Source organism: Sparus aurata, chromosome 18 (genome assembly GCF_900880675.1).
Source record: "Sparus aurata chromosome 18, fSpaAur1.1, whole genome shotgun sequence".
NCBI classification, from domain to species: Eukaryota; Metazoa; Chordata; class Actinopteri; order Spariformes; family Sparidae; genus Sparus; species Sparus aurata.
The window spans coordinates 21,778,920-21,806,205 of NC_044204.1; the positions used below are offsets into that span (position 1 = coordinate 21,778,920).

General features: G+C 41.4%; 1 protein-coding gene and 1 long non-coding RNA gene across 7 annotated transcripts in view; one reads left to right on the forward strand and one right to left on the reverse strand.

Moving 5' to 3' along the window:
- frmpd3 (FERM and PDZ domain containing 3) overlaps window positions 1-27,286 on the reverse strand; it is a 94,749-nt gene that overhangs the window by 16,688 nt on the left and 50,775 nt on the right. For 4 of the 6 annotated variants that reach the window (XM_030395584.1, XM_030395578.1, XM_030395580.1 and 1 more), the window contains exons 3-7: window positions 3,242-3,354; window positions 1,634-1,788; window positions 1,426-1,528; window positions 1,078-1,123; window positions 245-349 (exon numbers count right to left, since the gene is read on the reverse strand). In XM_030395584.1, coding sequence (XP_030251444.1) covers window positions 245-349; window positions 1,078-1,123; window positions 1,426-1,528; window positions 1,634-1,788; window positions 3,242-3,282 — 450 coding nt within the window. In that variant the 5' untranslated portion in view covers window positions 3,283-3,354. Of the gene's footprint in view, window positions 1-244; window positions 350-1,077; window positions 1,124-1,425; window positions 1,529-1,633; window positions 1,789-3,241; window positions 3,355-27,286 lie in introns of those variants that run through there. The other 2 variants (XM_030395581.1, XM_030395583.1) reach the window with 2 other exon arrangements.
- LOC115568366 (uncharacterized) overlaps window positions 11,302-27,286 on the forward strand; it is an 87,702-nt gene continuing 71,717 nt past the window's right edge. The window contains exon 1 of the long non-coding RNA XR_003981378.1: window positions 11,302-11,344. This is a non-coding gene — a long non-coding RNA (uncharacterized LOC115568366). The remainder of the gene's footprint in view (window positions 11,345-27,286) is intronic.

A 27,286-nucleotide genomic window follows, 5' to 3' on the forward strand; every position in this document is an offset into this window, starting at 1 on the left:
TGTTTGAAAAGAGGTTCAGGTCGCACCTGTGAGAATTCAGATCAGTCAGGAAAGCATTTTTATTCAAGGCCAAACCACTGGACCAAAGACGCACAAACACACACACACAGTTGGATGAAATGCGAGGACAGAGAGAGGATACTCAAAGCTTTTTGCAATTGCTGATCAAACAGGACAAATGTGCTGCGGTAAGAACATGTGTTTGCCTGCACATTTCACAGAAAGACATGGCTCGTGGACTTACTGAGTCTGGGTCGCTGATGGACACTTGCTCTGAAAAGCGCACTTTGGGCGGGTTGGTTCGCAGGCGGGCCTTTTTGGCTGCACTTATGAAGGCAGACTTAGGTGACTGAGGACGAGACGAGAGAGAGAAAGAGAGAGAGAGACACAGAGAGAGGGAGAGAGAGAGAGAGAAGAACTCTTGAATCAGCTTGAAAGAAGAGACGTAAGTGAGAGAAAAGCCCCTGTGACTGCCAGCGCTAAAGAGAAGTGTGTTGGAGAGCTGGCTAATGCTGCTGCAATGCGACAACTACGATCCTGCTTTCACCATGAACGGCGTCTGATAAAAGTTTAAATATCTGGAAACTGTTGTGCTTGTTGGTCTGAGAACAATAAATAATGTGAGCTGCTTAGAGACCATGAGGCCAATCCCCTGCAGGACTGCTGCATAACTCATGTGGACCTTTAGGTTCCAAGTTATGAAATATTCAAATATTTGCATTTTCATATCCGTATTTCATCTTCTAAATACATCCAGATGGCTGAATAAATGCTATTCCCTCTATATGGTGGTGTGCACGCCCGATTTTGTTTAATAAGCCATCATGTAGGTGTGTGTGTCGTCTGCATGGAGCTGTTTCCAAAACCAGAAAAAGAAATTACTCTAATGTGTAGGCACGGCCATGAATACTAATGATTGTCTGCATTAGTGTTGGAAACAGAACCCTGGACGTGTGTTTCTGTATGATTCAAAGTGACAGGAAGAGTGGTAAGACTGTGTGGAAATCCTGAGGGAAAGAGTGTGTGAAATCCTGAGGGAGAGGAAGATGAAAGAGAGTGAGTGTCCCATTATACTACCTGATGGGGCTGCAGCACAGTGAGAACTATAGTGTCTTTGCAGCGTCTATGGAGAGAGAATAGAGAGTGGAGTGGGTTAGATAACGCAACGGACAGCATGGTATTTGGAGAGCTTCTCCGGATTTATATCTGCCATTTCCTCGCTGTCCTTCAGCTGCAAAAGGACTGACTCATCCACAGGTTTGTGTTGATGTTACGTATCAGCGGCAATAAGAAACAGTTTGTTCCTTTTGATCCACCCTCTTTACCCGCGGCCCCTTTACTTTCACCTGCCCATGTTTGCTGGTCCCCCTGGCCCTTCTCCTCCCCCTCCCCCTCCCTCCCTCCTGGGACAGTAAAGGATGTTACCTTACAAGGTCTATGACTCTCTCTCGGGGCGCGTCGCTCACCGTCTCCTCGTTTATGGCCAAGATCTGGTCTCCAGGGAGAAGCTTGCCAAAGGAGGGGCCGTCTGCATTAAGATGGGGCACACAGCCAGTCACGTACATACAGTAGAATGGAGTTGGAGTCATCATAGGATCCACTTAAAGAGCCCTCAGTCTCTCTGTGTGCTTACCGGCAGAGACGGAGCGTACAATAACAGGCCTCTGGCTGCCTGCAATAAAGCCGAAGCCTTGAGTTGGGTGGCGCTGGATGGTGACCTGTCGAGCTGTGGCAGGACTTAGGGTACCACTGTCCATACCATCCTGGCTCTCCTCTAACATTGCAGAGCTGCAGAGAACACACACACACACACACACACACACTCAGATTTAAAATAAGTTCAAAATTTTTCGTACTTTATATCCACATTACCCACAATTTATCAAAAATCTCTCTGTGTTTAGCAGTAGCCTATTTGTAAATATTTTATAGAATGGGACATTCCCTAACATCCTCTACCCCCCCCCCACCCCATCACCATCAGGCTCTAGGCTGCACCCATAAATTAGCAAGTGAACCACAAACTTCGGTCAACTCGAGCGCCTGATATTCAGCAGGTGAGATTAAAAAAAAAATAACAAAATGAAAGTACCCTCAACCATCATCAAATGGGTGAGAAGACGGTTGCCTTTGAGCAAATGTATTCCTGTTTACAATCATTTACATAATTAAGAAATTGGATTAAATTGTACTATTAGGTGCACCTAAATGATGTCCCTGAGAGCCCTGCACAAATTATACAGATCCGAGATGAAACGAGTTCAGAGAATTTACTCAAGCAAAGGTCCAACATCTCATAATGTCTAACTTGCATTATGATTCAGTGACATATGAAATATTTTGATTTTGTATTGTATGATTCCTCAAAACTTGCTCTGTGCTTTGTCTAGTAGTTGTGCTTCACAGTGCCTCTTTTAATAATCACCATAGTGTCAGATGAGAAATATACTGATCTCAAACTGCTCGTGTGAAGAATGAACTTGTTAAGAGTCTATGCTTGATTTAAATCTCTTGTCATGGTTTGGATTTTTGGTTTGGTAGTTTCCTGTTTTATCTTGTAGATTATATCCTAATGTGTCATGTTTTACTCTCCTCTTCCTGTCTTCCCCCACTCTTCGTTGGTTTGTCTGTGCCTCTCGTTTATCTCCCCGGTTTGCTGACTGTGTCCCAGTGTTAAACTGGTTCGTATTCAGTTTTGTTTTTAGCTTTTGCATTTCTCCTGTTTTGCTGCCAACCTTCTTTCCTGCCGTGTGTTGCTTGTATTTTGGACTTTGAACATCAGCTAACATTAAAGCTTGCATTTAGCTTTTACCTGCCTGCCTCTGTTCTGCATTTGGGTCCTCTTTTGATAACCTCAACGCCTCTGTTTTCGCTAACTATAGTTGCGTCTCTTGAGTGATTTATAGGCATTCAGTTAGTCTGTGAGTTTCCAGGGCTGTAAAGGCTGGAATAGTTGCATCAGTTAAAATAGAAATGTAATATTCTCATTAAGTTATCAGATTTGAGTCTGGGTCCGGATAGGATGGCATCTGAGTCCAGACCCAGACAGTGGTCTATCCATTAGTGTTCTTGGGGGGAATAGGTTGTTAATATTTTGTGAAATTACCAACTTGATAAACACAGTCATTCATATTTGGTCAAAAACATTCTGATATTATATATCAAAATATTATTTGAGGGCCATATCGGCCAGCTCATTTAGTTTCATTGTCGTCTAGAGGCCATGCAGACCACCGTGTACCTGTCACATGCGTTCGTGTGTCCATCCTGGACCTTGGCCATCCCCTGAGAGGAGGGAGCAGCATGGGACAGGGTCGAACTGCAAAGGCCGCTCTCTGTTTCGCAATCATTCACCTGCAAAAGAGAAAAAGGAAGAGAAAAAAATGCAAGCAAAGACGTTAGATACCCTGCTTTCTCAACAGCAACAATACCTTTGGTATCTCAAAATGCTGCTAAATGTGAAGCTGAAACAAAAGTGTTTGGATGTTTTGAAAAAATGCACAGGACTGAAGTGAAAATAGGGACATTTCGGTTTGGTAAAAGCATTTGATATTTGAGGCTGGCCTTGGGGGAAAGTACAGTTATCAAAGACCTACAACATAATGCACACAGAGTATGTAACACATTAAGGTCTCTGAGCCTGCCAGGCTCTTCTAGTGTGGACCAAGCTAGTGCTGTGAACCACACTTGCTCTTTTACAGATGCCTGTGTGGGAGGCAGTGAAAGCAAGATTACTGAAAGACTGTGTGTGTGTACGTGACATGTGGGTTTCTGTGTTTGTGGCAGACTGAAAGACTGAAAGGAAAATGGACAGGAATGACTGCGTGACGAGGGAAAAAGAACCAGACATTTATGCTCATATCTGTGATCTAGGACTCGGATGAACGCTGACAAAAGATGAGACGCTGATTGTGATGTTAATGGTGCAGATGGGCTAAAACAGAGAGATGCGGATAAAGAGAATGACAGCGCTGCTCGGGATTATTATGCAGGGGTGCACTGTTGAGAGCAAATACCTTTCTGAGTGCCACAGGCAGAGAACAAACTGTCAGTAGCAGGAGGCTGAGTCACATCAGTCAATAGTTCAGATTCATATTCTTGTCACTTGTTGTTTCTGATAACAGTGGCTTATGTGGGTGCACGGCTCATTTACAACGGCAGCGATGCGTTACTGATCTCTAGCCTGCGTCATGCCATCAGATAAGGGTTGATGTCTTGTAGATAGGCTTCATACTGAGCTCAGTCCATGACTAAAAATCCATTATGCTACATGTGCTTTGAATTTCAATCATACTAATCATTTAAAAAGATTAGATTTGAATAAGAATTTCTGTGTTCGGTATTCAGCGGACTTACAAAGGATCATCTGTCTGTATCAAAGGTGCACAGCGGTGACAAATGATGCTGCACCAGCTGCTTCTGCCTCTAATAAGGATTACAGATTTTTGATTGAGAATAATTATTTTATCCTTTTATTCTCCCCCATGGATTCTGCTAGTGCAATTCTTCCCCCATTTTATTCTCCTTCTTCTTCCTCTAGCCCTCTAATGTCTTCCTCTTTCCACCATCTGTCTCCCTTCGTGGTTACTGGGAGGACACCCATTCTGCTGCATCGAAAAGAAGGTGCCAGTAAGTAGCCATTCATCAGGTGTGTGTGTGTGTGTGTGATTGGTGTGTGTCGTCATGAATGTCAGCAACTCCTTAGAGCCTCTTCTCCAAGATTTGTGACCTCAGCGAGGTGACAATATAAATATCCCTGTGCTGAATAGCCTGCACTTGCACCTTGTCCATTATTCACAGAGTCTTTGTTGAGGTATAATAGCCCCTGAGTCTTAATGTACCCATCAAGACTTAATGGGAAAAGAGAAATACATCTGAAATTTTGCAGTGTCATCTACATCATTGTTGAATCTGAAAACAGGACCGCATCCTCCTCTGTCTGTTTTCACAGCTTTAAATTCTTCACTTAATTTCGAGATGAGTTTTGGCATTCAGAATAAGTGGAGAGGAAGAAGTGAACAGAGGGGAGAGCGATGAAAGTAGCCGGGGGACACTGAAGCTTACACGTCTGCAAAGATAAACAGCCATTCAGCAGAGGGGCCGACCTTCTGCTGAGGGAGGACGCCGAGGAATTCTGTCAAGAAACGGTCCCCAAGGGCATCGGCAGGCCTGCCCGTTGCTATGACGACGGCTCTCGGAGGCTCGTCGAAAGCTCCGGCGGACGGAGAGATAGTGGGTGGATGAGAATAGTGATGTGGCCAGACGCTCTGCGATCACCCCGCAGCCACTGTGGCCAGATGCCAACGTTTCCTCGGGCAGCAGAGGTCAGGGCATCACATACCTGCTCCGCTCGAGCATCCCAGTCTGTCGAGGCTCAGCAGGCCTCAGGCTCTGAGAAGAATGACCTTTTACTTATTATCCGTCCAGGCCTGCATTCTCACAGGTTCATCAAATGCTTGGAGGGACGCTGCATTTCATACAGCAGCACTGCTGAGTAGTTACAGTTACAGTGTGATCAGGTGTTCAGAAGTGACATCCTACATTCGATCAGTAATTGGATCACCACACCAAGTAACTGGTCAGTCAGTTAATCAATCAATCAGTCAATCAATCAGTCAATCAATCAATCAATCAATACCTTTCAAACCAATTAGCTGGGTGCACCTAGCTGTATCAGACCCAACCCAGTAAAGTCTTAATTAAGTTTATAATGTTGCTCTGTGGTTGTGTTGGAGGCTTTAGTTTGTGGTTAAAATGATAGGTTAAAATAGTTGATGAACCCAAGAATCTTGCAACTCAGCACTTTAAAAACCATCATTTTTTACAAAGTTGTTAGAGAATTAAGATAGATGTGAGAAGAACACACATAACAGTTATAACAATTTTCCAGTATAATGTGTTGTTATTATTTAAGACTAAACTAGATAACACAAGAATAACAGGACTCAATGGTAATTAAATCACATTATTAAACGCACCAAACTGAAATGTGTCTTTTCTTTTCTTTTCTTTCCCTTCCGTCTTCTTTCCTTATTTCTTTAAACTTAATTATCACAATTTTTTGCTAGCCTTTCCAGGAGCCTGGTCCATAATGAATGCGTCAGGCAGGAAACAGCTGCCAGATCAGACTGATCGTATCAGACATGCACTTGTGGTCTGATGCATTTTGTTTTTATATAAACCAATAAAAATATTTTTTTCTCATTCCTATTAAATCATCTGCTGCTCACTTCAATATGCTGTAGCTGATCTCAGGCTCCCTCTTTGTCCGAACGCAGAGCAGGGCGTTACAGTAGAAACCGTCAAGTTATCACATTTAATTGAGAATAAAGTCTGAGATGAAACCCACATTTTCTATGACTGAATAAGAACATTACTAAAGGCCAACTGTTCTATGTAACACATGATTACTAAAGTGCGACCCATTCATGACTGTTTAATATGTGAGAAGATGGTTACAGTTCATAGCTGCTGTAAATACTGTGGGAAATATATATGGGCCCTACTGGGAACTTGCCATTGTAAATACAAACGGAAAAGCCGAGAGCTGCAGTGCTGTTCAGCAGAGTTAGACATACCACTGAGAACCCTTGAAGAGAGGTTAAATATGTTGCCTCTCCTGCAGCTGTTTTACGTTTCCTGTGCAGACGGGATTCACTCGCACCCCTGCTGTCAGCCGACACGTTTGCTTAGTTTACTCAGCTGCTTCTGTACTTTGAGTTTAGCTTAATTGAGCTAGCATTGTTCTGTGGCAGTTGTGTCTCCTTGTCTAAACAGTTAGCGTGATCTTTGGCTTGGATGTAAACATAGGATGATGCTATAGGGAGCCTTATTTTGCTGTGCATCTATCTCGGACCATGAGGTATTATCTATCCAAAAAATCTTGCTGAGAGATGAAGATACATGCTTAAATGTCTTGCATGTATAAATCTGATTAAACGCTTTTATAAGCAATTATGTAGGAAAATATTGATAATGATGATGGATTGGAAATACGATTTAATGATATAGCTAACTTGTAAACATGGTGAGGACACTGTGCTTGACAACATTGAATTATGCATTTAGGGTAAATGAATGCAACACTATTTCTGCTTGTGCAACATTATACAGACATAATTAGTTTAGCCTATTCCCCCATGCCGGGGGGGTGCAGCTTAGCCTTTTGGATACTGCGCCTCAAATGTAGATTCTTAATTATGGTTTAATCGGAATTAAAGAGTCCATTCCAGTGACAATTAGCATCGCACTTCCACATGGTACTCTGAATTATCTGGCTACTTACCCTGTTGATGCTTGAGGAATTTTCACTTATTTTACTGTTGCACTAATTGTTAATCCCTCTGATTAACTGCGTCTGGTAAATGCCCGAATTATAAATTATAATTTGAAGCAGAGATGGAATCAACCGCAGAAACTTGGGAGTTGTGCAGCTCTAATTGGAAATTGAGGCGAGTCATAAGCGACTGTATGTTATTGGATCATTGCCTTGAGAAGCCAGACAATAGGTGAGAACTGTGTGATTATTGTGACTGACAGATGAAGAGGCCTCAGATGATATTATCAAGCTGGCTAAATAATTAATGAACGTAAGAATGCAGCAGTATCCATGCAGGCAGGTGGTGAATTCAGTCTCTTATTGTATTTTACTTTTGATGTCTTTTCGTCACTGTAGACCGCTCTGATGCTCAGTTTGTGGTGGTACCATGTTCGAAAATTGCTCTGAGCGGACTTTGACTTGATTATGTTAGTTGAAGCTATGCAGTGATGGCCGTTAATAGTCAAACATACTCATAAAACCTGAAAGGTTAACCGATGGTAGTGATGTGGCTCTAAGGATGGCAATGTGGGCTGGTTTCTCCTTCCACCACTGAAATCTCTTGACAACAACTGGATGAAATTATGTACATTCATGTTAAAAATCAGAGCTATTGACTGTGATACTGGATTAAGCTTGATTGAATTAAAGGGGTCTGAAGGGCATTGACAGAAGTATTCTCCCTTCTGAATTTCTAACTTCAGTCAGTGTGGAAAATAGAAGTGTCACACAGCGGTGAGGTCTTGTCTTGTCTTGGTTTTTTGTCTTGTGAACTTCCTATTTTATTTTGAAAATCTAACCTCCCTATCGTTTCAGGTCCCTTGCCCTTCCTCTTGTGTCCCCGGTCTGAGGTCATCCCTGATTCCTGATTGTTTCCACCTGTTCCCCTCTCCCTCATGTGTTAAATAGTCTGTGTCTTCGTTTGTCTTGTGCCAGTGTGTCTCGTTCCTGCGTGCACCCTAGCCCTTTGTCACAGCAGCGCCTAGTTAAGTATATCAAAGTTCATGTTGATTTTTGTTCTGGTTTTCCTTGTGCCTTGAGAAGAGTTATTTTTGTTTGTAAATTTTGATAGAGTCTTTTGATTTGGTTTTCATAGTCAGCCTTTTGTTTTCCTCCATTTTGGAGTGCCTTATTTTCCTGAGATTTTCAGAGTAGATAGTTTAGCCTCTGTTTTTAGCGCTTTATTTTCTTAGTTCTTAGATCAGTGTTTTGTTTATCTAGTTTTAGTTTTCCTCCCTTGTGGAGCGATTTTGATTTATTAGTAACTTTCCTTCGTCATAGTTTTGTGTGTTTGCCTTGCCTCCGCCTTTTTGGAGTGATTTTGATTTGTTTGATTTTTGTTCTGCCCTTCTGATAGTGCAGTCAGGTTAGGTTTTGATAGCCTGTTCATTTGTCTCTCTGTCTTGAATGCCCAATGATCTTCGGAATAAAAGTCTGTTGAATTTGGATTCTGCCTTGCATCTGAGTCCTCTTTTTAGTCCAGGCCTGACAAGACGCTCACACTCCAAAACTTAAAATTATATGGTGGGTGCACGGAAGTGGCAGAAATCAGTGAACAAAGTCAGGCACTCTCAGAGGAAAAAAAAAGACACACACTAGTCAAACACAATAACAAATAGTCAACAGTCACAATAGCATGCAAAATGGGGTGATCTGTGTGCATGAATTTGTATCTAAAGAAGTGCCTTCAAATTAACGTATTAAAAAGTGCAATCAGTCAGAGGAACAGTATTTTATTTCCTTGGAGGCTTGCGCAGGGTCAAGGTATCTGGGATGAGTTACTTATGGAATGTAGCGGGGCAGCATCTGTGGTGACTTGCAGCATTGCAAACACACGTTGCACTCTCACACATGGACAATTCATCGTAGGAAAAAAAGCTTTCCAAAGTGTTTTTCAATTCCGGTCCTCGAGATCCCCCTATCTTTGCACCAAACCACCTGATTTGAATGATGAGCTTGTCATCAAGCTCTGCTGAAGCCTGATGAAGACTCATGCATTTGAATCAGGGGTGCTGGGTCAGGGAAACATCCAAGGACCAGGATCAGTGTTGTGAGAGAGGAGACATACTGTATATCATGATGCATAAAATTGTTCAATAAACAATTTTTCTCATTTAAAATGAGACTAGTGTACTAGCCACACATACATGAATGTATTTAGTTGTTGGCTCAGACACACCAAAGAAATACACATAGGAAGTTTGTGCTTGCAGTGTTGAATAGCTGATGTGTATCAGTCAGTGTTTGCATGTGTCTAAGACAGATTTACTTTCTTCTCTCGGGAAACTCTGAATAGAAAAAAAAAAACAACCAAAAAAACTGCAGCGTAAGCAGCTTGGCTCTGCTTCGTGACAAGATATATCTTAACCATAGCTGAAAATATGTTGGCCCTTGAACACACTGGAAAAGAAAATGCAGTATAAAGGTGGTACTGTGGATCAGTTTCAATCCCTGCTTCATCTAATTTTACATACATATGTATGGAAAGTCATGTTGCACACTCATACTCGTCAGTCAATCGTCTCTCAGCCTGGAGCGCCGGCTGACTACATTTCACATCAAATGTAACAAATCCTTGAATCTGCAGAAATCCTGTTAGTGTTATGAAAGAGGCGACACAATAATCTCCCCAGCGTACTGTGAAATGAGCCTTCCTGGACAAACATACTCTGCCTGTCACATGTCTGGCCTCTAGGAAGCTGCAAACATGAAAGTCACTCTGCCAACTCGGTCGCCACTGTCTTCAGTCGGTTTTCATTTCCCGGCTGTGATAAAACCTCTGCTAAATATTTATACTGTTTTGTGAAAGGATTTGTGGTTTTTGACTTGTGGTGATAGACAGGCCTTTGCACTGAGAGAGCCAATCAAATGAAGCCATCGGCACCGAGCCTAATCCTTCCTGTCAGTTCAGGCCGCCCCGGCCAGTCTCTTGGAAATCCCACAGGACAACACAGTCAATTCTGTGGGGAAGTGAAGGCTGATATATGAAAGTCAGTCCTGGACTTCCTCACTGATAAACCTTTCATTGTGTATTTTATCTACAGGATTGGATTATTTAAGACCTGAGGCTTTTCTTTGAATACAGTTTGAAGTCATTGCCTTTCCATTTCCTTTTTAAAATCCTTCCTCTTCTGTCTTTTACCATATTGTGTTTTATTCAGTCTGTCAATCATATACCTGTGCATACCCATGCATGCATACATTCATATTTTATTTTAATGTACATTATCAAGTGATGGAGATGCTACTTTGACAGCATCGCATTGCACGCAATTACTTCACCCTGGAAGAAGTTGAACTACTTAGTGAAGCTGCACCAGAGAGGAACCTTGTTGTGTGAACTAAAGCTACTTAGAAAAAAAAAGTTTTTGTAAAAAAGGTTTAAATTGACAATGTACATGTGACATTAAACTTTAACAAAATATAATACAAAAAAGTCAGATACCAGCAGAAAAACATCCCACAATGATATATGGTTTTGTCTTCAAGGTCCAGCAGTTAGACTCCTGCCTTCTAGAATCTAGAGTCCAGGTGGGCGTATAGCACCATGCCGGTTAAATCAGTTAGTAACCTCTAAGATAGCATTCAACAACTTCTCTAAGCATTTGTTGACAAATAACAATAACCCTGAGTCATTGACACTGACTATTATATTCAGGTGACAAATGCATAGCCTGGGCAAACCTTCTCATTGGCCATGGTAAAAGAAAAATATAGATGGTGCTGTAAAAAGGGGGTTCAATCACAGCAGGGACTAAATGGTGAAATGAGAGTTAAAAAAAACATTCCTATAATGTCCCCGTTTTTAAGTTTCACTGGTTGACAACATAAAACTAGGGAAAAAGTAATTTACTTCAATCATGATGCAAATTCAGGTCACTTGATTTAGTTCACGACTTCCCAACCCTGACATTTACAAGGACTTAAGTATTTTCGTGCTGCATTTTACATCGAATTTACTTTCCCTGATTTTTCTCACTCTAGCAGGAAGATTCTCCAGCCAGCCCCTCTTATCCCTGCTGCCAGGTAAGCAATGCAAACTTCATCTCTTTAAGCTTCTCTTGACATGCTGTCTGCCTGCATTTCTGTCACATGAAATGAAGATGCAAGCGCGTAGATTTATGGAGCCGCAGGACTCGTCCCTTTGTCTATCTCTGGCTGTGTTCACCTGCTGTCTTGCTTGCCAGCATGACTGCATCATTTCCCCTCTTTACACAGATTACCTCCACAGTAGGGCCAGATGGCTTCCATTTAGTGAGCGCTGCTGACTCGTTCCTCACTTTCACTTTCTGAACTTATTGCCCACATATACTCTTTCACTGTTAATCTCTCTGTCTCTCCCTCTCTCTGTCACTGTCTGTCTATCCGTCGGGTTAATTGGGCCATGACTGAGTGGAGAAAGTTGTTGTGTTGAATGTGCATCTGTTGTGGTTTTAAATTGCACTGTTGTAATATCTGCTTATGTGTGTCTCTGAGCAGATGAATGAGTATTTTGTAGCAATAATGCTATGATGAAATAATGTAGTACAACTTAAATTAAAACAACGAAATTCAGATTTGGTCGGAAAGAAACACACATACAGTATTTGTGCGTATGTGTTTGTGTGTGGGAGGAATAAGAGACAAACTGGCGAAGGGTTTATGTTGCCCAAAAAAAAACTGTTAGCTGTCTGCACCTCCCACTAATCTGAGTCAGTTGTAACACCTTCAATGCCTCGTTCTGTGACCAACAGTGCATGAATACTAGTTAACAGGAAGGCATAAAAGAAAGTGGTGGTAGTACGAATGCAAACTTGGTCAAATTTAAAGAAACAAAAGAGACAATGTATTGATCGTAACAATTCCAGGATCGCTGTGTCTTGTATGTATAAAAAAGAAACGCAAAACAATGTTTAAAGTGTTTTGGTAAGATTCAGCCTTTAATGTGTGGCATTCCATTTCCCTCCTACCACTTAGTTCACGTCACAACACTGTTGTTCGAATCATCTGTCCCAGTGATGGGTTTCCAGTTTGTGCACTAGCTAACATTGCTAACGCCATCTGACTATCTAATGTTGCTGAGGTTAGCTAGCATACAATAACTGACTTCGCTAATGCTGGTTGGCAAACATTAACATTGCTAATGCTAGCTTATATGAATTATGCTGAATTATTAACGCTAGCTAACGTTCATGTTGCTAACACTAGATAGCTAACATTAGAGCAGTACGGTTTACGGGGCGCAAAACTTGGGCATTTTTCCACAAACTGGCAACTACCAAGACTGTTGATGGCTGACGAAACGCAGATACCACGTGATTCCAGTGGTTACATGATTGGCTGGCAAATGTTAAATGCTCTTGCCAAATGCTGCCCCAGTTTAAAACACCTAATGATCTGCCTTGCACCCTGACTGTTGACTGTGATTCCTAATCCTCACTTTGGGACAAACAATCACAGGTAGGGCGAGAGTGCTAGTAGCATAACAACATAGCCGCTTCTCCTTTTGGCAAATTTCCCAACATGTCACACATACGGTCCATTAACTGACAGTCCAACAGCGCAGCACAGCCCTGCGGCGTTTTTCTGCGCCGCATAAATTTGGTCTGAACACAGCCTAAATGGGTATTTCACGCCAGCTGGCAGTGGAGCTAAATCAGACTAACCAGTTTGGAAACTGCTCTTCTACGGAATCTGAGAAATGGGTATGTCACACGTAGCAACAAGGCACTGTTGTGTCAGCAAAATCTTCTTGGTTGGGTTCCTCAGAACTCCCACTCAACTGCTGATCACCTAGTGTTGAAATGACAGCAACAGACTATACGCAGCCATGTGGGCTGAAAACCCAATTAAGACCCTCTGAGAGCAAGAGAGCAAAAGATGAAGAACGTCTTGGGAAAAGTTTTAGATGAGAGTAAACTCAGAGAAAGAGAAAGCTGTCACATGAAGAGTTTTATGTGCGTCTCCTGCATGTGTTTTGTTTGTTATCGTCTTGTAGATGGGATGGGCGAAGGTTAAGAAGGTTCTGAAATAGTGAACGGGGTTTGGAGTGGAGGAGACATTCACGAGCTTACAACCTTGGGGAGGACACAGGATGTAATTTTGTTTTCCTCTTGAAAGTCTATTAAGCAACAAGTGCAAACATGGAAAACAAACCCTCTTCAAGAAACAGATTTCAAATGGATGCTCACTTCCTGTTATTCTGACCTGGACTGAACTCACTCTGTTTTACACTCTCTCCTCCTCCTCTCCTGCTCACTCTGTTTTTTGTTGGCACCTTGACTGAGACAAATGAAGATGAATGATACTGGACAGGCTTTCTCATTCTATGTCCTACAGTGTTATATGAACAGTACAAAGAGACACATCTATGAATGTCACTTGCTAATTTACATGTACCAGTGTGTGCTAAAAATCTTTCTTTTTCTTTATTGTGTCATTATTTTTTATTTTTGATCTGAAAGGGACATGTTTGAATGCTACGAAAGACAATAATTTAGATCTGCAAGCACTGAATGAGCCCAAAAAATATGATCAGACCATCCAGGGATTGAACTGAACAGTTTGTCACCCTGTTATTCTCCCTGTGGATGCCATGAAGGTAAAAAACAATCTCCATCCGACACATTGAGGTATTAAAATATGATAAAAACATTTTCTCAGCCACATGTTATAGGGCTTCCTTGATTCCACTTGACCAGACTTGTCTGACCTGTTGGTCTTGAGCCGAACTGCTCCTCTGACTCACTCCTGCATTATTAATGTGATCATGGCACCACACGACCTTCACCACAACATGGAAATTAATATTCCACCTTCCAGGGTTCAGAGTCTTAGTCTTAACCCTGCAACCTCTCTGCTAAAGTGTTACCATATGCTGGCGCCAGCCAAGGGGTTCACTGCGACAGGGTCAAAGAGTCTTTTGTATTTCTGTATCCCTACTGGTGTCTGTGGAAGGCTGTACATGATACAGGTGACTTAGTTTTCTCTATGTGTTACGGAATATAACCATCGATTGTGAGGATTTAATGCAAGTTTGTTGAGGACCCAAGGAAGTGCAGTTTAGAATTTGAAGATTGTTCAGTATTGATAAATTTTGACTTTTTTTTGAGATTTTAACAAAAGCATTGAGGAGACCTGATCAACAAAGACTACACTAGACTATCGATAGTAATCTGAATATCTTTGATTTAATTAATTGATCTAGAGAATATAATATGCAGTTTAGTCGCAGTTTAGTCACTTGCAGGTCTGCTCCAACACTCACCTCTTTTAAATCAAGACTTAAAACATTTCTTTTTGCCACTGCTTTTAACTGAAGCAATTCAAGTCAAGTTTTTTTTTATAATGCAATTTTTAATGTCTTTTAAATGAAATGTTTATGTCTTTTAATGTAATTTGTGTGTGCCTGTAAAGCACTTTGAGTTGCCTTGTGTCTGAATTGTGCTATACAAATAAACTTGCCTTGCCTTGCCTTGCCTAAAACAAAAACCCGAAGTACGTACTGACGTCTAGTTATCAGGAGATAAAAGTATGCTGCGTTCTTATTTATCTATGTTCATCAGTTGTCATTGAATTTGCAACAGTTGGGTGATTGATTGGTTAGTTAGTTAAGTAGCTTACAGAAAGCAAAACACCCAGACTTCTTTTGCACTAGCAATTTAAATGTGGATATTTGCTGCTATATTCTGTTTTTATATCAAACTGAATAAATAAGACATCTAAATAGGTCAACTTGAGCTCTAGGATACTGTGATATCTCAATATATTCTTGCCTTTTTTTAGACCAAATGATTAATTAATTAAGAGAAATAATGAACAGATGAATTAATGATGAAAATCATTTAATGTTGGTTGTAGCCCTGTAAACTAATCTTACTGTTGACTCCTGCAGGCACTCAGGGACCACTATCAGTCCTTACATTAATAATGCATAGTTAGGCTTAATTTGGTCACCACAGGCTACTGTAAACCAGCTGCTACAGGCACAGTCCCTGACCAGAGTTTGTTGTAGTGAAACAGCGAGTCCTGCTTCAATTCGAGTATATTTTTCTTCTTTTCGATGCCTTGGGTTTGCATTCAGAACAAAACTTCCAAGCTGCGCCATTAACATTGACATTCAGCCCCCATAGCTCAGAACAGACCTCATCGCTCTGTGACAAAACTTTGTCTGACAGCGGGCTTCTCCTTCAGCAAGAGTCAGTTAAAACATAGATTTGCTGTAAAGACCTTGAGCCTGCTTCATTGAGTCAGGATCAATAGCTCGGCCTTCTCTCTATAGACGGACTGACAGACAGACAGATGTGAAGGAGACACAGCGAGCTGTGATGGATCGGCAAGGTAGTTAAAAGCCGGTCTGTCATGGAGGAGAGAAAGGTGGAGGAGGTTGGCCAAACAGATGTTCGGCTCTGACGGTCTCTGCGGGTCACTGAGCAGGATCTTGGTTGATAAAAGGCGGATGAGGTTAAGAAATGCAGCTCATCCATGTAATGGCTTGTTACGACTTTCCTTCACTTCCACTGGCCATAAAGAATATATTTATCGAGGGCACAGAGCAGACTTTAATATCCTCCTGAGACTGCGGTCCAACCGTAGAGGTCATAAATATGAGTGCAAACATGACATTGCTGTCTGATGAAAGCCAGAAAGGCATTATTCTTGCACATTTATTAACACTTATTTTATTAATTTACCCTTTCATAATTGTATACACTGCAATTCTATGATTAAGAGTAAATCAATTCACCCATCGACCGCAAAACGACCATATAGGTCAATTTATTTATGACCGATGTTGACGTTTGCTGTAAGGCGGCGACCCGGTAATTGAGACGCTGCAACAGTCATGATTTTTTGGGAAAGGTGCTACATGTTGTTTTGGGAGTCAGTGGCAAGCGACCTATTTGGTTGTTCAGATGCAGAATCACATGTGCCATTGAATAAGTGGTCTGCATCTTAAAATGCCCTTGTGATTTGTATTGTGTTGGAGAAACGAAAAGAGTTAAAAACAAGGATCTGTAAACGACGAAAAAACATGAAACAACACCCAGCGCGATGCTATGACACATATCGCAGTTCCAGACATTGACGCGTAAATAGTTTTCCATTCACACATGGTTCAGTCAGTGTTGATTTTGAAAGATAGACTGAAGTAAAAGATATCAAAAAGTAACCACTGTAACATTGTCACTGGTGTCCTTGCTGCTGTCTACTGTTCCCTGTTTTCAAGCATGTTTGTGACAACAAACAAAAAAGAAGGGCAAAGGCTTTTCTACTGGCAATGAGAAAAGAGTTAGTTGCCTATATTTGGTGTAACATGGGATACTTTCCATTTGTAATCTCGATGATACATCAATCTGTGACTTGGAACTTTAATTGGATCTATGTTACATGTGCATTGAGACAGTGAAAAAGCCATTGAGAGGATGCAATGCGAACAGAATCCTTCTCCAAATAGTTGCATAGTGGATACTCTTCCTGTTGGGTTGAACTTGTTGTTCTGGTTGCAGCTACTTGTAAGTAACCCCACCTGTGTATATCAATACATATAAATACATGCTGAAAAATGCCGTTCGGCTGTGTGTCAATATTGAAAAGTCAAACTGGAGTACTATTCAAATCTTATTTTTCATTACTCCAGTTTCAGAAATCATTTAGCAGTTTGATATGAAATTGAAAATGTTTTACATGCCCGCGGCGGATTACATAAAGCAGTAATGGATGTGCGGTAAGAGCTGTATCTAAATGCCAGTAGCAAGCACAGATTTTTTTAACTGAGGGAGGTGGAAGCAGTCAAGTGTAGAGCTGCATCTCCATCGCACTAGGGTTTGGGAGAATACAACAAAGGCAATCTTCTTAACCTTCCATTTGGGTCCACTTTACCCATCAATAAAACTGCACATTCCTTATTCCGCTGAAGGTAAAAGAAATACATCATATATGTGAGGCTGACATGTAAAACCACTGGGATGCACCGAGTCAGGTGCTTGTTTATCCAATGAGCACGAGTTAAAGTCGAATGAAAAGGAGTTTAAAAAAATACTGCATAATTGGAAACCCCACCCCCCCCCCCCGATTAAATAATGTGCTGTGCAGTAGTAATACCCAATCTTTTATGAATCTGCACACCAACACTTCTTTCTGTGTGCGTGTGTGTGTGTGAATATACTTGAATGTGTTTGCCTACTTTAATATTATATTGTGGTGGTGAAAAAAGAGCAGCAATAGAGAATGACTTTAAAGCCACAGGGCAGTAAAAAAAAGAAACATTTAAAATGAAATATGAAGCAGAGGAAAAAGCAACGAGGAATATTTACCAAGTGACACAGCAGCTCAGGAAAAAAAAAAAAAAAAAAGCAAATAGCTGTCATAGCTCAGTAAGCTTCCTTTAGATAGCGAGGAGATGCAGCTTCCCCGGCTGGTTATTTTGAATCTATGTTCTCAGGCTGGGGAGGTTCCACTTGACTACGTTTGATTCATCAGTCAGGAGCTGAAAGAGAAAGTCAGACCTGCATAGCTTTTTTCTGTCCCCAAAGTCTACCAACCAGCCTGTGCTCAGAAGGGACTGTACAGACTGTCATTCCTGATCCTCGCTACATAACAGAGCTCACCTCTCAACATGTGTAGATACTGTAAATAAGACAGTAGATTTAAGTGTTGGCAGTGTGGCCAAGCTACCGCCGGAGGCTAATATGGCCGACCTTTATCAAATGAATGCCAGCCTTCTCAATGACCAGCTCTGTAAGTGAAACCAGTAGCTAAGAGTTTGACTGTAGCTTTCACATACATTGTGAAAATGACATGATTAACCACTCAGGTCCGGCAGCCTGCAGCCAGTTGCACCAGCCGGTTGCCCACAGCCGAGAGCTGAGAGGCAGAGTGACCGTGACAGCAGCAGTGCGGCTCTGTCTCTCTGCTGTCACCCTTCAGTGAAGCACACAGCTCTCAGCAGCTCGCCTGACAGCGGAGCGACACAGAGTCACATTCATTCTCTACGAAATACAGCATGGCTCCCCCCCACCCCATCGCTGCTGCCACCCATGGGATATCACCCACACGGCCCTCCCAGCTCCGCCCTTTCACGATAACCAATAGAGCGGTCTCTTCTCCCGCGGCATGCAGCTCGGTTCCCACACCCTCCCCATTTTCTATATTTGTGCTTAAGACTAATTTTCGGTTATGCATTTCACACAGTGTAAACAGTGATTTCTGACTCAGACACATTTCCTCAAACTCTTTGTGCAATATTAATTCATGCATTGTGCTTAACTGAACAGAAAAATTGTCTACCCGGCTCTATTTTCCACCTTTGTACATTCAGCAACATGAGAAGCTGTAGAGGGAATATAAATAAGCTTTGCAGTAAAAACAGTTATCACCCATATCTTTCATGTATTTTGACAAGGTGTGGACACACAGCTCAACACCTCATCAACAGTGATATATGGTCTCTTTGCCCTGACCCACTGTTACATTAAGATTACTTAAGTTTAAGTTAAATTTTATACAATCAAAACTACTGAAATTCACTGACATTGTATCTTACCAAACAGCAATTATCATGTACAAGGCAAAAAACAGACAATTACCAGAAAATATACAAAATTTATTTAGAAATTGGGAGGGAGGTTATCAATTAAGAGGGGAACATAACTTCAAAAGATTAAACAGACGAACAACCTTGAAAAGTTTCTGTTTCTGGTGTCAAGCTATGGAACAACCTAAGTGAGGAACTCAAGCAAAGTCCAAATATCAACCAGTTCAAGAAAATGTACAAACACATGTTATTTAGCGGGTACAATGGATAATGGTCATTAATGAGTATTGGTGATTATCATTGATTAATTAATGTGGCATGGTGATGAGAGGTAGAGAATGTGAATGTGTGTGTGTGTGTGTGTGTATGTATTTATGTATATATGTGTGTATGTATATATATATATATGCATGTATATGTGGGTGTGTATATGTGTATGTAGATATATATATTAATTTCATTTAGACAAAGGGGTGAGAGCTAACAAGCCATGCTTCTTCTCACTCCTTTTCGAATATGTCATTCATTTTATTTTTTATCATTATTATTTTGCTTCCTCAAAGTCTTCATTTCTATATTATGTTGTGCAAATAATTTGTTAAATAGCAATCAGGAAGCCGTGTTCTATTTGCATATTCGAAATAAAATAATAATAATAAAAAAAAAGTGGAGAAAACGCGATGCAGCGCCATGTTACATACCCAACATGCTAGAAAAGTGCTTGGCCTCTATGTGTCTCTTAATGGTTGAATAGTTTTTAGTTCTCTGTATGTTTCCATTACAACAGAGCATACATAAAGTGTGAATATTGACAAATGTCTGTCATTATCATATTGTTTACACTGTGACTCAAAACACACTCTATACAGCAATATTTTTCATCATCTATACAACACTGCATTCTTCCAAGTGGCACAGATGCAGGCAAAAAAATGTACATAAGTGCAAAGAACAAAAGAAGGGCAGAGTTCTTCCAAGGAGAAGGCTCTATCTACCCTAGAGAAAATGAGGAACATCTGAGGAAGGGGCTACTTTTGTGTCTTGGATGGAGAGAAAAGAGAAAGACTAAACAATATATTTTAGGCCTATATTTAAACACAAAAGTTCGAAATAAAAGGGGGAAAATAATTAAATATGAGTAAGTAACTGCCATTTGTTGACTAATTCAAAATTTAATAAGAAATAACCTTTTAGAGTGGTCATTTTTTTAAAAATAATATATTCACTGAATTAACAGAAAATGTGCTGCATCATTTGTCTCTGGATATGAAATGACTTATATCAGGAGATGAGAATTTGGTCCTGACCAGGGGTTTGGATCTGTTTCACCATAAATGCATCATAAATGTCTGTGCACTGGTGCCCAGCTACATGCGGCTGGTGGCCTTTCTTTGGCAGGAGAGTGCTTGTGTTTATTTACACAACGAGGTCATTTCCGTCATTATGGAGATGATACATCATTGTGTGAAATTTAAGATTTGTTAACTGAGCATAGCCTCTTAAGTTTGTCTGTCAGAGGCCTCAGGTTCAGACAATGACAGGGGGTTGATTTGTAACCCAGACCCCCTACCGTCTGAGTCTGGCTGGCCTGGGATCTTCTGTTGCACCTCTCCCTCCCTTTCTCTCCCTCTGTCTCACTCTCTTACCAGCGTCTTATCTAGTGCTGGTATGTTTTAGTGGGTGTGCAGAGAATACCAAGTGGCTGCTCCGTCAGGGTTTGTAATTATGTGGCCTGCCGGGCTGCCGTGCTCCTGCTGCTTGCCTGCTTGTGTTCATCCAGACCTCGCTCATCCCCTGCCTCAGCCCGGACCAAAGTCCGACACTGTGCAGCAACTGTGTAGCTTTTGTCATCTTTGAGGTTTTCTAATGTGTTGCTACAGTCATTTTCAAAAGCACATAATTCAATCTGACTGTCTATCTCAAAGAACAGCAACAAAAAATAAATTCTTCTATCATTATAATTTCAGTAGCTGCACAGATGTTTAGTCTTGGTTCCACTGTAGTTACACTGCAGGGAAAAGTAGTGCTGCATCACTTCTGCTGTAATATCTTTATTCCACTTCCACGCTCTGCCAAAGTCAGCTGGGATTGGCTACAGCCCTCTGCGACCCTCTAAAGAACATGTGGTAACAATGAAGGAATCCTTCATGTTGTTTGTCCCCAAAACAAGACATGTGTGCATCAGTCCAATATTTGTTTCCATCTTTCTGTTGTTAAGAATTTCCTATCCAGGCATTTCACTGAATATTTACACAAATATCCTCAGCGTTGCAAATTTAGTGTGATCAAGTGTGCGAAAACACTAGATGGTGTGTTTCTGACTTCATGCCGTGCACCCGAGAGAAATGTATTTTGTTTCTTCGAATGCAGTTTCTTGGCAGTAATATTCTAATACATTGTTATTGACATCTTTTCTCCCACATGAGTGTTGGAAGAAACAGCACTGTGTTTAAGATGCTTAATGATGAGGATTCTACTTCTACTATGGAGATTTTAATCTTGAGTCTCTGATTTGGCGAGATGGTCCAGGGACTTTGTGACACTTGATAATATGCTGTCTGCTGTCTGCTGCTCTCACCCTCAGGAAATTAATATATGCTTGGCTGCTCTTAGTGCTTTAATCCATTTAATGCACCTTGGGCAGAGGAGAGCAGAGAGGAATATGTCGCTTGCTGTGGTGCACATATAAAAGAGCTTGGCTATTGCGTTGAAGCAGAACCGCTGACTGCTTGCAATTCTTGTTGCGGTTGTCATTGTCATGTGTAATTCCTTTGCTAGCATTAGTCAGGGTGTTCAAGATTGGAAGAAAAAAATGTTTCCTTCACATTTTACAAAGAGTGAATAAGTATGCTCAATGAATTAACTGCTTTAATCAATGACACTGTCCCTCTGCAACCATGATGTATTGACTGTATCGCCAACAAAGGTTTTGTTTGTTGGCCTAGCTGCTGATGCAAATGGCACTATACCAAGCTCAGTAAAATCTACACATTTATTATTAATTCTGTCGGCGTTCAACTAGTATAAAGATAGCTCATATAATTCCCTCTTCTCTGTAAACACCCTGCCACACTTCAGCGCTGTCTGGGGAGGGTCAAGCAGCATCTCTGCTCTTTTGTGCTCTCATAAACTCTCAGAATTCATTTTCTAGAAGGTTTCCCAGTGTACCTGTGGATGGATGTTTATTCCAGTTGCAAGTGTAGGTGGCCCAGAGTGATGGTTCTGCCATGAGTCGAGATGAATCAGGCAGCAACTGTGCACTTCTATCCCTGTTAATGGGCTGCGATCAATAATGCAGCTCTGTATCAGCAACCACGGAGTGATAACTGAGCATGAGGGGGGGAGGGAGGCTCATGATAATCGATGTGAATGTGGAGATAATCAACAAGATTGCAGGTAATGCTCTTGGTGGTCTGTCCTATTGAACCTCTTGCAGGACCATTTGAGAAGATCGATCAGTAAAATCGTCTCTATTGCGCTCTAAGAGATGTGCACATCACCCACAGTGCTCCGGGGAACATTGTGTCATGATGGTGAAGACGAAAATAGGAGAACTGAGTCTGTTTGAATCACAGAGAAGCGTAGGTGTCTTTTGTGTAATCTTTTCACTTTGTAGTATTTTCATTGTTCAATGTTTAATTGTTAAATTTTACACCTTTGTTTCAGTGAAGAACTTGTAGAAGACTTGTGAGTGTCCCTACGGCATGCATCGCCAAATGGCAGACGGCAGTGATTGATCAATCCAGCCCCGTGACCAATTTCTGATAAATCAATCAGTCGGTCATAACTTCAAACTGCAGGCGCAGCTAATCCAGTTAATACAGCGATCGTTCACCGATAGGGTCACTCAAATGAGCCAGTCGAATCGGTTGTGTACCAGAAGAGACATGTGGGAATGTAGATGGAGGAGAACATTGCTTGCTCGAAAAGAAGGAAAGATGATACCGCAAATAGACCTTTTAAAAATGAATGGGCGACCATTATATGTTCATTCTTCCAGCAGATAGTACTAAACCGTCTCATATGTCGTGAAACTGTGGCGTTTGTGATCAAAAGTGGGAATGTTAAGCGTCACAATGAGACCAAACACAGGTCCTTTGAGGAAGTCTGTCCACAGATGTCTGAGGTGAGAGCGAGCAAAACTACCGAGCTGAGAGCACAGTATGCTCAAAGCTCTGTTTGCACTTTTTATCTATTTTATTGAGAAGAAATTTGGCCCTGTTTTCTTTTATTTTGCAGTGTAGGCCTCCAGTTCGTGGTGCTATAATAATTCTATATTATATGTATTCATTCAGCTGTTTGGTCTCCATACAAGTGCCATCATGTGTTGTATGTTAAGAATATCCTACTTTGAAAATAAATATTGCTAAAATGATTAGTAATATACAGTGTTGATTGTATTTGATAGAGGTAGGCTATTGCAATTGACATTTACACATTGCGAGGTTCGGACCTTCGCTGGGAGGAGATTTGAGTAACTCGACCTCTCTGAATTTTAATTGAAGATGGTGACGAGGGGCTGAGAGGCTGAGACCCTTCTTCGGCTAATCGACGCCGCTCATCTCCTCTGCTCTCAGCCGCTGTGTGATAGTGTGCGCTCAGCCATGCGTGTGAAGTTCGATAAAGCAAAGCTGATTGCGAAGTGGTGGTGTTGTGACAGGAGCAGTGAGAGGTTAGCTCAATACAGGGTTTGTTTACATGTATTTGGATGTGGGATCAGAAGAAAGGGACTGCAGGGAAGTCACAGATCAGGAGGGGTAAATTAGATGACCTTTGGTTATGGAGTGCTGCGAGGAAGACGTTTTTTGTAGGCTAACCCGGAAATAAGCTTTGCCGTGGTTCCCTTGTCAGGAGGCCTATGGGATGATTCAGATGGATTTAGGATTATTGCGGAAAATAAGCTCTTTGTCAAACAATTATTTTTGAAGATTAATTGCAATTGGTAGAGGTAAAAGTAAGTATTGTTAGGCTATGAATGAACTATGGTCGCTGTCAAACAACTTTGACGTTGCCACCGCTAAGCTTCTTACTACACTACACTATATACGTTTAGCTATAAAGCTATAAATCTACAAGTTCTTAAGTAAGAACAGTTTGCAACCAAGGTCTGCCTGTAAAGACGGACCCTGTGTTCACGGTGACGCTCTCAAAGGTCCTAAAAGACAAATTGAGCACCACTAGTTTTCGCAGCCGAGCTGGCAGATTTTGAAAGGAGGGCGCTCACATGAAGTAACATGCACATGCAGCCAGACCGGCTGTCCTTTACAACAAAAAGAGAAGCTTGATAAGAACACACAGGGAGGGAGTATGAAGTCACTCTCTGCTCAGGACTTCTTTACATCTTTAGTTGTTTCGTCTTCTGTCAATTCCTATCGCTACTTGTTAGAAACCGCCTTATAAAAGAGACCTATTTTGCCCCCCCCCCCCCCCCCTTGAGTTCCGCTTCAGTGGTCTCATCTTCAGTTCTGTGACTGTGAAAACTGATGTGTTTTTTGAGCTGTAAAGCATGTAAGCCATTTAACCAAAACCCATTTAAAGCACAACAACATGGGAGATGTTGGAACTGGAAGAGCTAAAATTTTCCAGGCTAATTTCTGCAGCCCTCTCTAATGTATGTGTGGAGGGAAACAGAGGAGGGTATGAGCTTAATATAATTTCTACTCAGTGATATCAGACACAGTGGGTTGGCTTGATCGTTCGCTTAAGCCTTTATCTCTAAACCTAGGACAAACAAATGTCTGATGGCATTGAGATAATTAACAGCTGACCGCTGTGATACTGTGAACTAAATGACATTTATACCCTCCTCTCTGCTGTTCCGCTGAGCTATGGATACAGACCAAACCAAACAGAGTGAGAACAACGGCTAGAGCTACAAATGATGTGCTTATGAACCATTCAAGTTAATAAACTCAGGTGCCGCCAAAAAGTCAAAAGATATTTAGAGTGTCCTAACAAAAGGCGCTGTACGTACTGGGAACACATGATCAGAGTTGGCAGGGCCATTACAGCGCAGGTGAGCGAAGCTCCGAGGCGTGTAACTGTACTGACAGAAGCTAACCTGTCAGGAAAAATACTGTAGCTTCTTCTGTAACACACTGACAAATGCACTGAGGCTCTTATGGTTCAGACCAAACTGTTTGTTTCTGAGGGTGTTTCGTCTTCAAAGCCACAATTTTGCCACTCTCATCTTTCGTCGGGATTGATCGCATGTTGAAGTCAGAACAGCAGGTAATGAAAATTCCTGTTCAAATGGAACAATGTTGTCTGATGTGGTTAAATTTCATGAAGTGAAAAAAAATGAACGGACCTTGAAAAGTCTGCACACTCACACACTTTATTTCCTCATATACTTTGTGGGGTTTTTGCTGTGACAATGAGAGGGACTCCACATGCAACCGGCTTGTGTAGTCAGTCAGTCAGTCAGTCAGGAGGCAGGCAGGCAGGTGCTGCACACCGATATGTTTCTTATCGTGGAGGTGCCTCCTCTCGGCTCATCGCAGTCCAGAGCACGTCACACACACGAACACACGAACACGCACACACATACACACACAACAACATCACACATCCTCGGTTGTGATACAGAGGCAGAGGAGGGAGAAGGAGGAGGAGGAATGAGAATCTATTTACCTGTTCCGCAAAGAAACTCTTGGGGAAATATTCAGTTGTTTTGATGGTTATACACGACATGAGTATTTTCTTTTTTCACTGTGACATTACAGACAAAACAACATTGAACATTCTTCAGTTTATCTTTGGGATTTAACCATCATGAATGACCCGCTGTTGTAACTTCTCTTATTAAGAGAATGGCCGAGCACTGCATTACCTCAGCATTTTGCTCCACAGCCATAACGAAGAGGATGGACTGGAATGATAGCCCGGAGCTCTGAGGTGACATTTTCGATTTTTAAAATGAGACTTGTGCGTAGTTAATTAAGAAATGGCGCGAGGACATCAGCCGCTATCTTCTTCACTGTTCCCTCAGAAGGCTTATTTCATGCTCCAGAAAGCCTTCACATCACGCACACACGTGCACAAGCATGTGACATTGTGTGTCCCCGCGTCTGTGTGTGAGAAGTACAAAGAATAACTGAAACCCAGATGAAAAAGTCTCAAAGCGTGTGGATGTGTGCAAGCACATCTTGGGTTTATGTGCAGAAGCACATACGTGCCATGCAGCTTTTGGCAGGCCCGGGTACTGCACTGAATCATTACTTTACTTGTATTATTTTTGTTCATGTAGAAACACATATATCTATATATAATATAATATAATATTTTCATAGTATGATAAGGGCTGGATACTGAAGAAAACTGATACCGATAAGGATTTTATTAAATGCATTTTAACAAAAGATTACATTGCACATACACTCTGGCTGTATCCTTTTTTCTTTTTTCCTGCATGTCTCGGCACATCCAGTGACCAGCTCTATAAGATCTTGGCACAACAAGCATGCTTATTGGCTCGCTGACGCTGATGAGATTAACTCCTCAAGACAAGACATTTTTCGAAAACACGATAGCATTGAGGCAAGTCGGTCGCTGCCATGAAGGTATTGAAGTTAGATACCCAGTAGTATGATAATGCTGTTTTTCTAACTAATTGCTTAAAGGTTGCAAGTGTGCATATTCAAATTGCTTATTTGATCCAACCAACTGCCCAAAACCCGATTAAATTAAGTTTACTATCACAGATTCTTTTACAGAAATAGAAGATATTCACACATGAGAAGCTGCAGCCAGTGATTGTTTTTGTAAATGTCATGCTTAATAATGACAATAATCACTTATCAAAAGGAATAATGTACTGTTAATTGATTAACTGACAAATCATTTCAGCTCTGACAATAAAAACCTTCCTCTCATCACCTTTAATGTCACAATATACAACACACACACACACACACACACACACAGTGGATAATGATCGCCTTTTCTATTTTCAAAATACTTGTCGACTCGGCAGGTTGAGATTTACATATTCCTGAGGTCAGTGATTACCATGGCAGCCTGTGGAGCTGGGAACAACGTGTTGTGTCTACAGTGCAGCAGCTGTAAGCCTGCGGGCTGAGTAACGATGAGAGGTTATGAGTAAGACGATACACCGTACGAACCCCAGAGACTACATCTACATGGAGAGCCACATCGACATCATCTTCTTACTCTCGCTGGCCTTTAGTAAAGACTCTCTCTCTCTCTCTGTCTCTCTTCTGCTTGTCCTTTATGTTTCACTGAAGTGTTCAGTGTCAAGGTATGTCACTCGGCTGCACATACCTGGAGTCGTACATCCGTTAGTTCATTGTATGTCACTGAATTTGATGTCCAGATAAGAATTGCTGATGCCGTTTATTGTAATGATTTGCTCAGAGCCTTGTTTGTTTACTCATCTGTTCTCAACATGCTAATGTACACATGCATACATCTGTACGGTGCAGATAGCATAT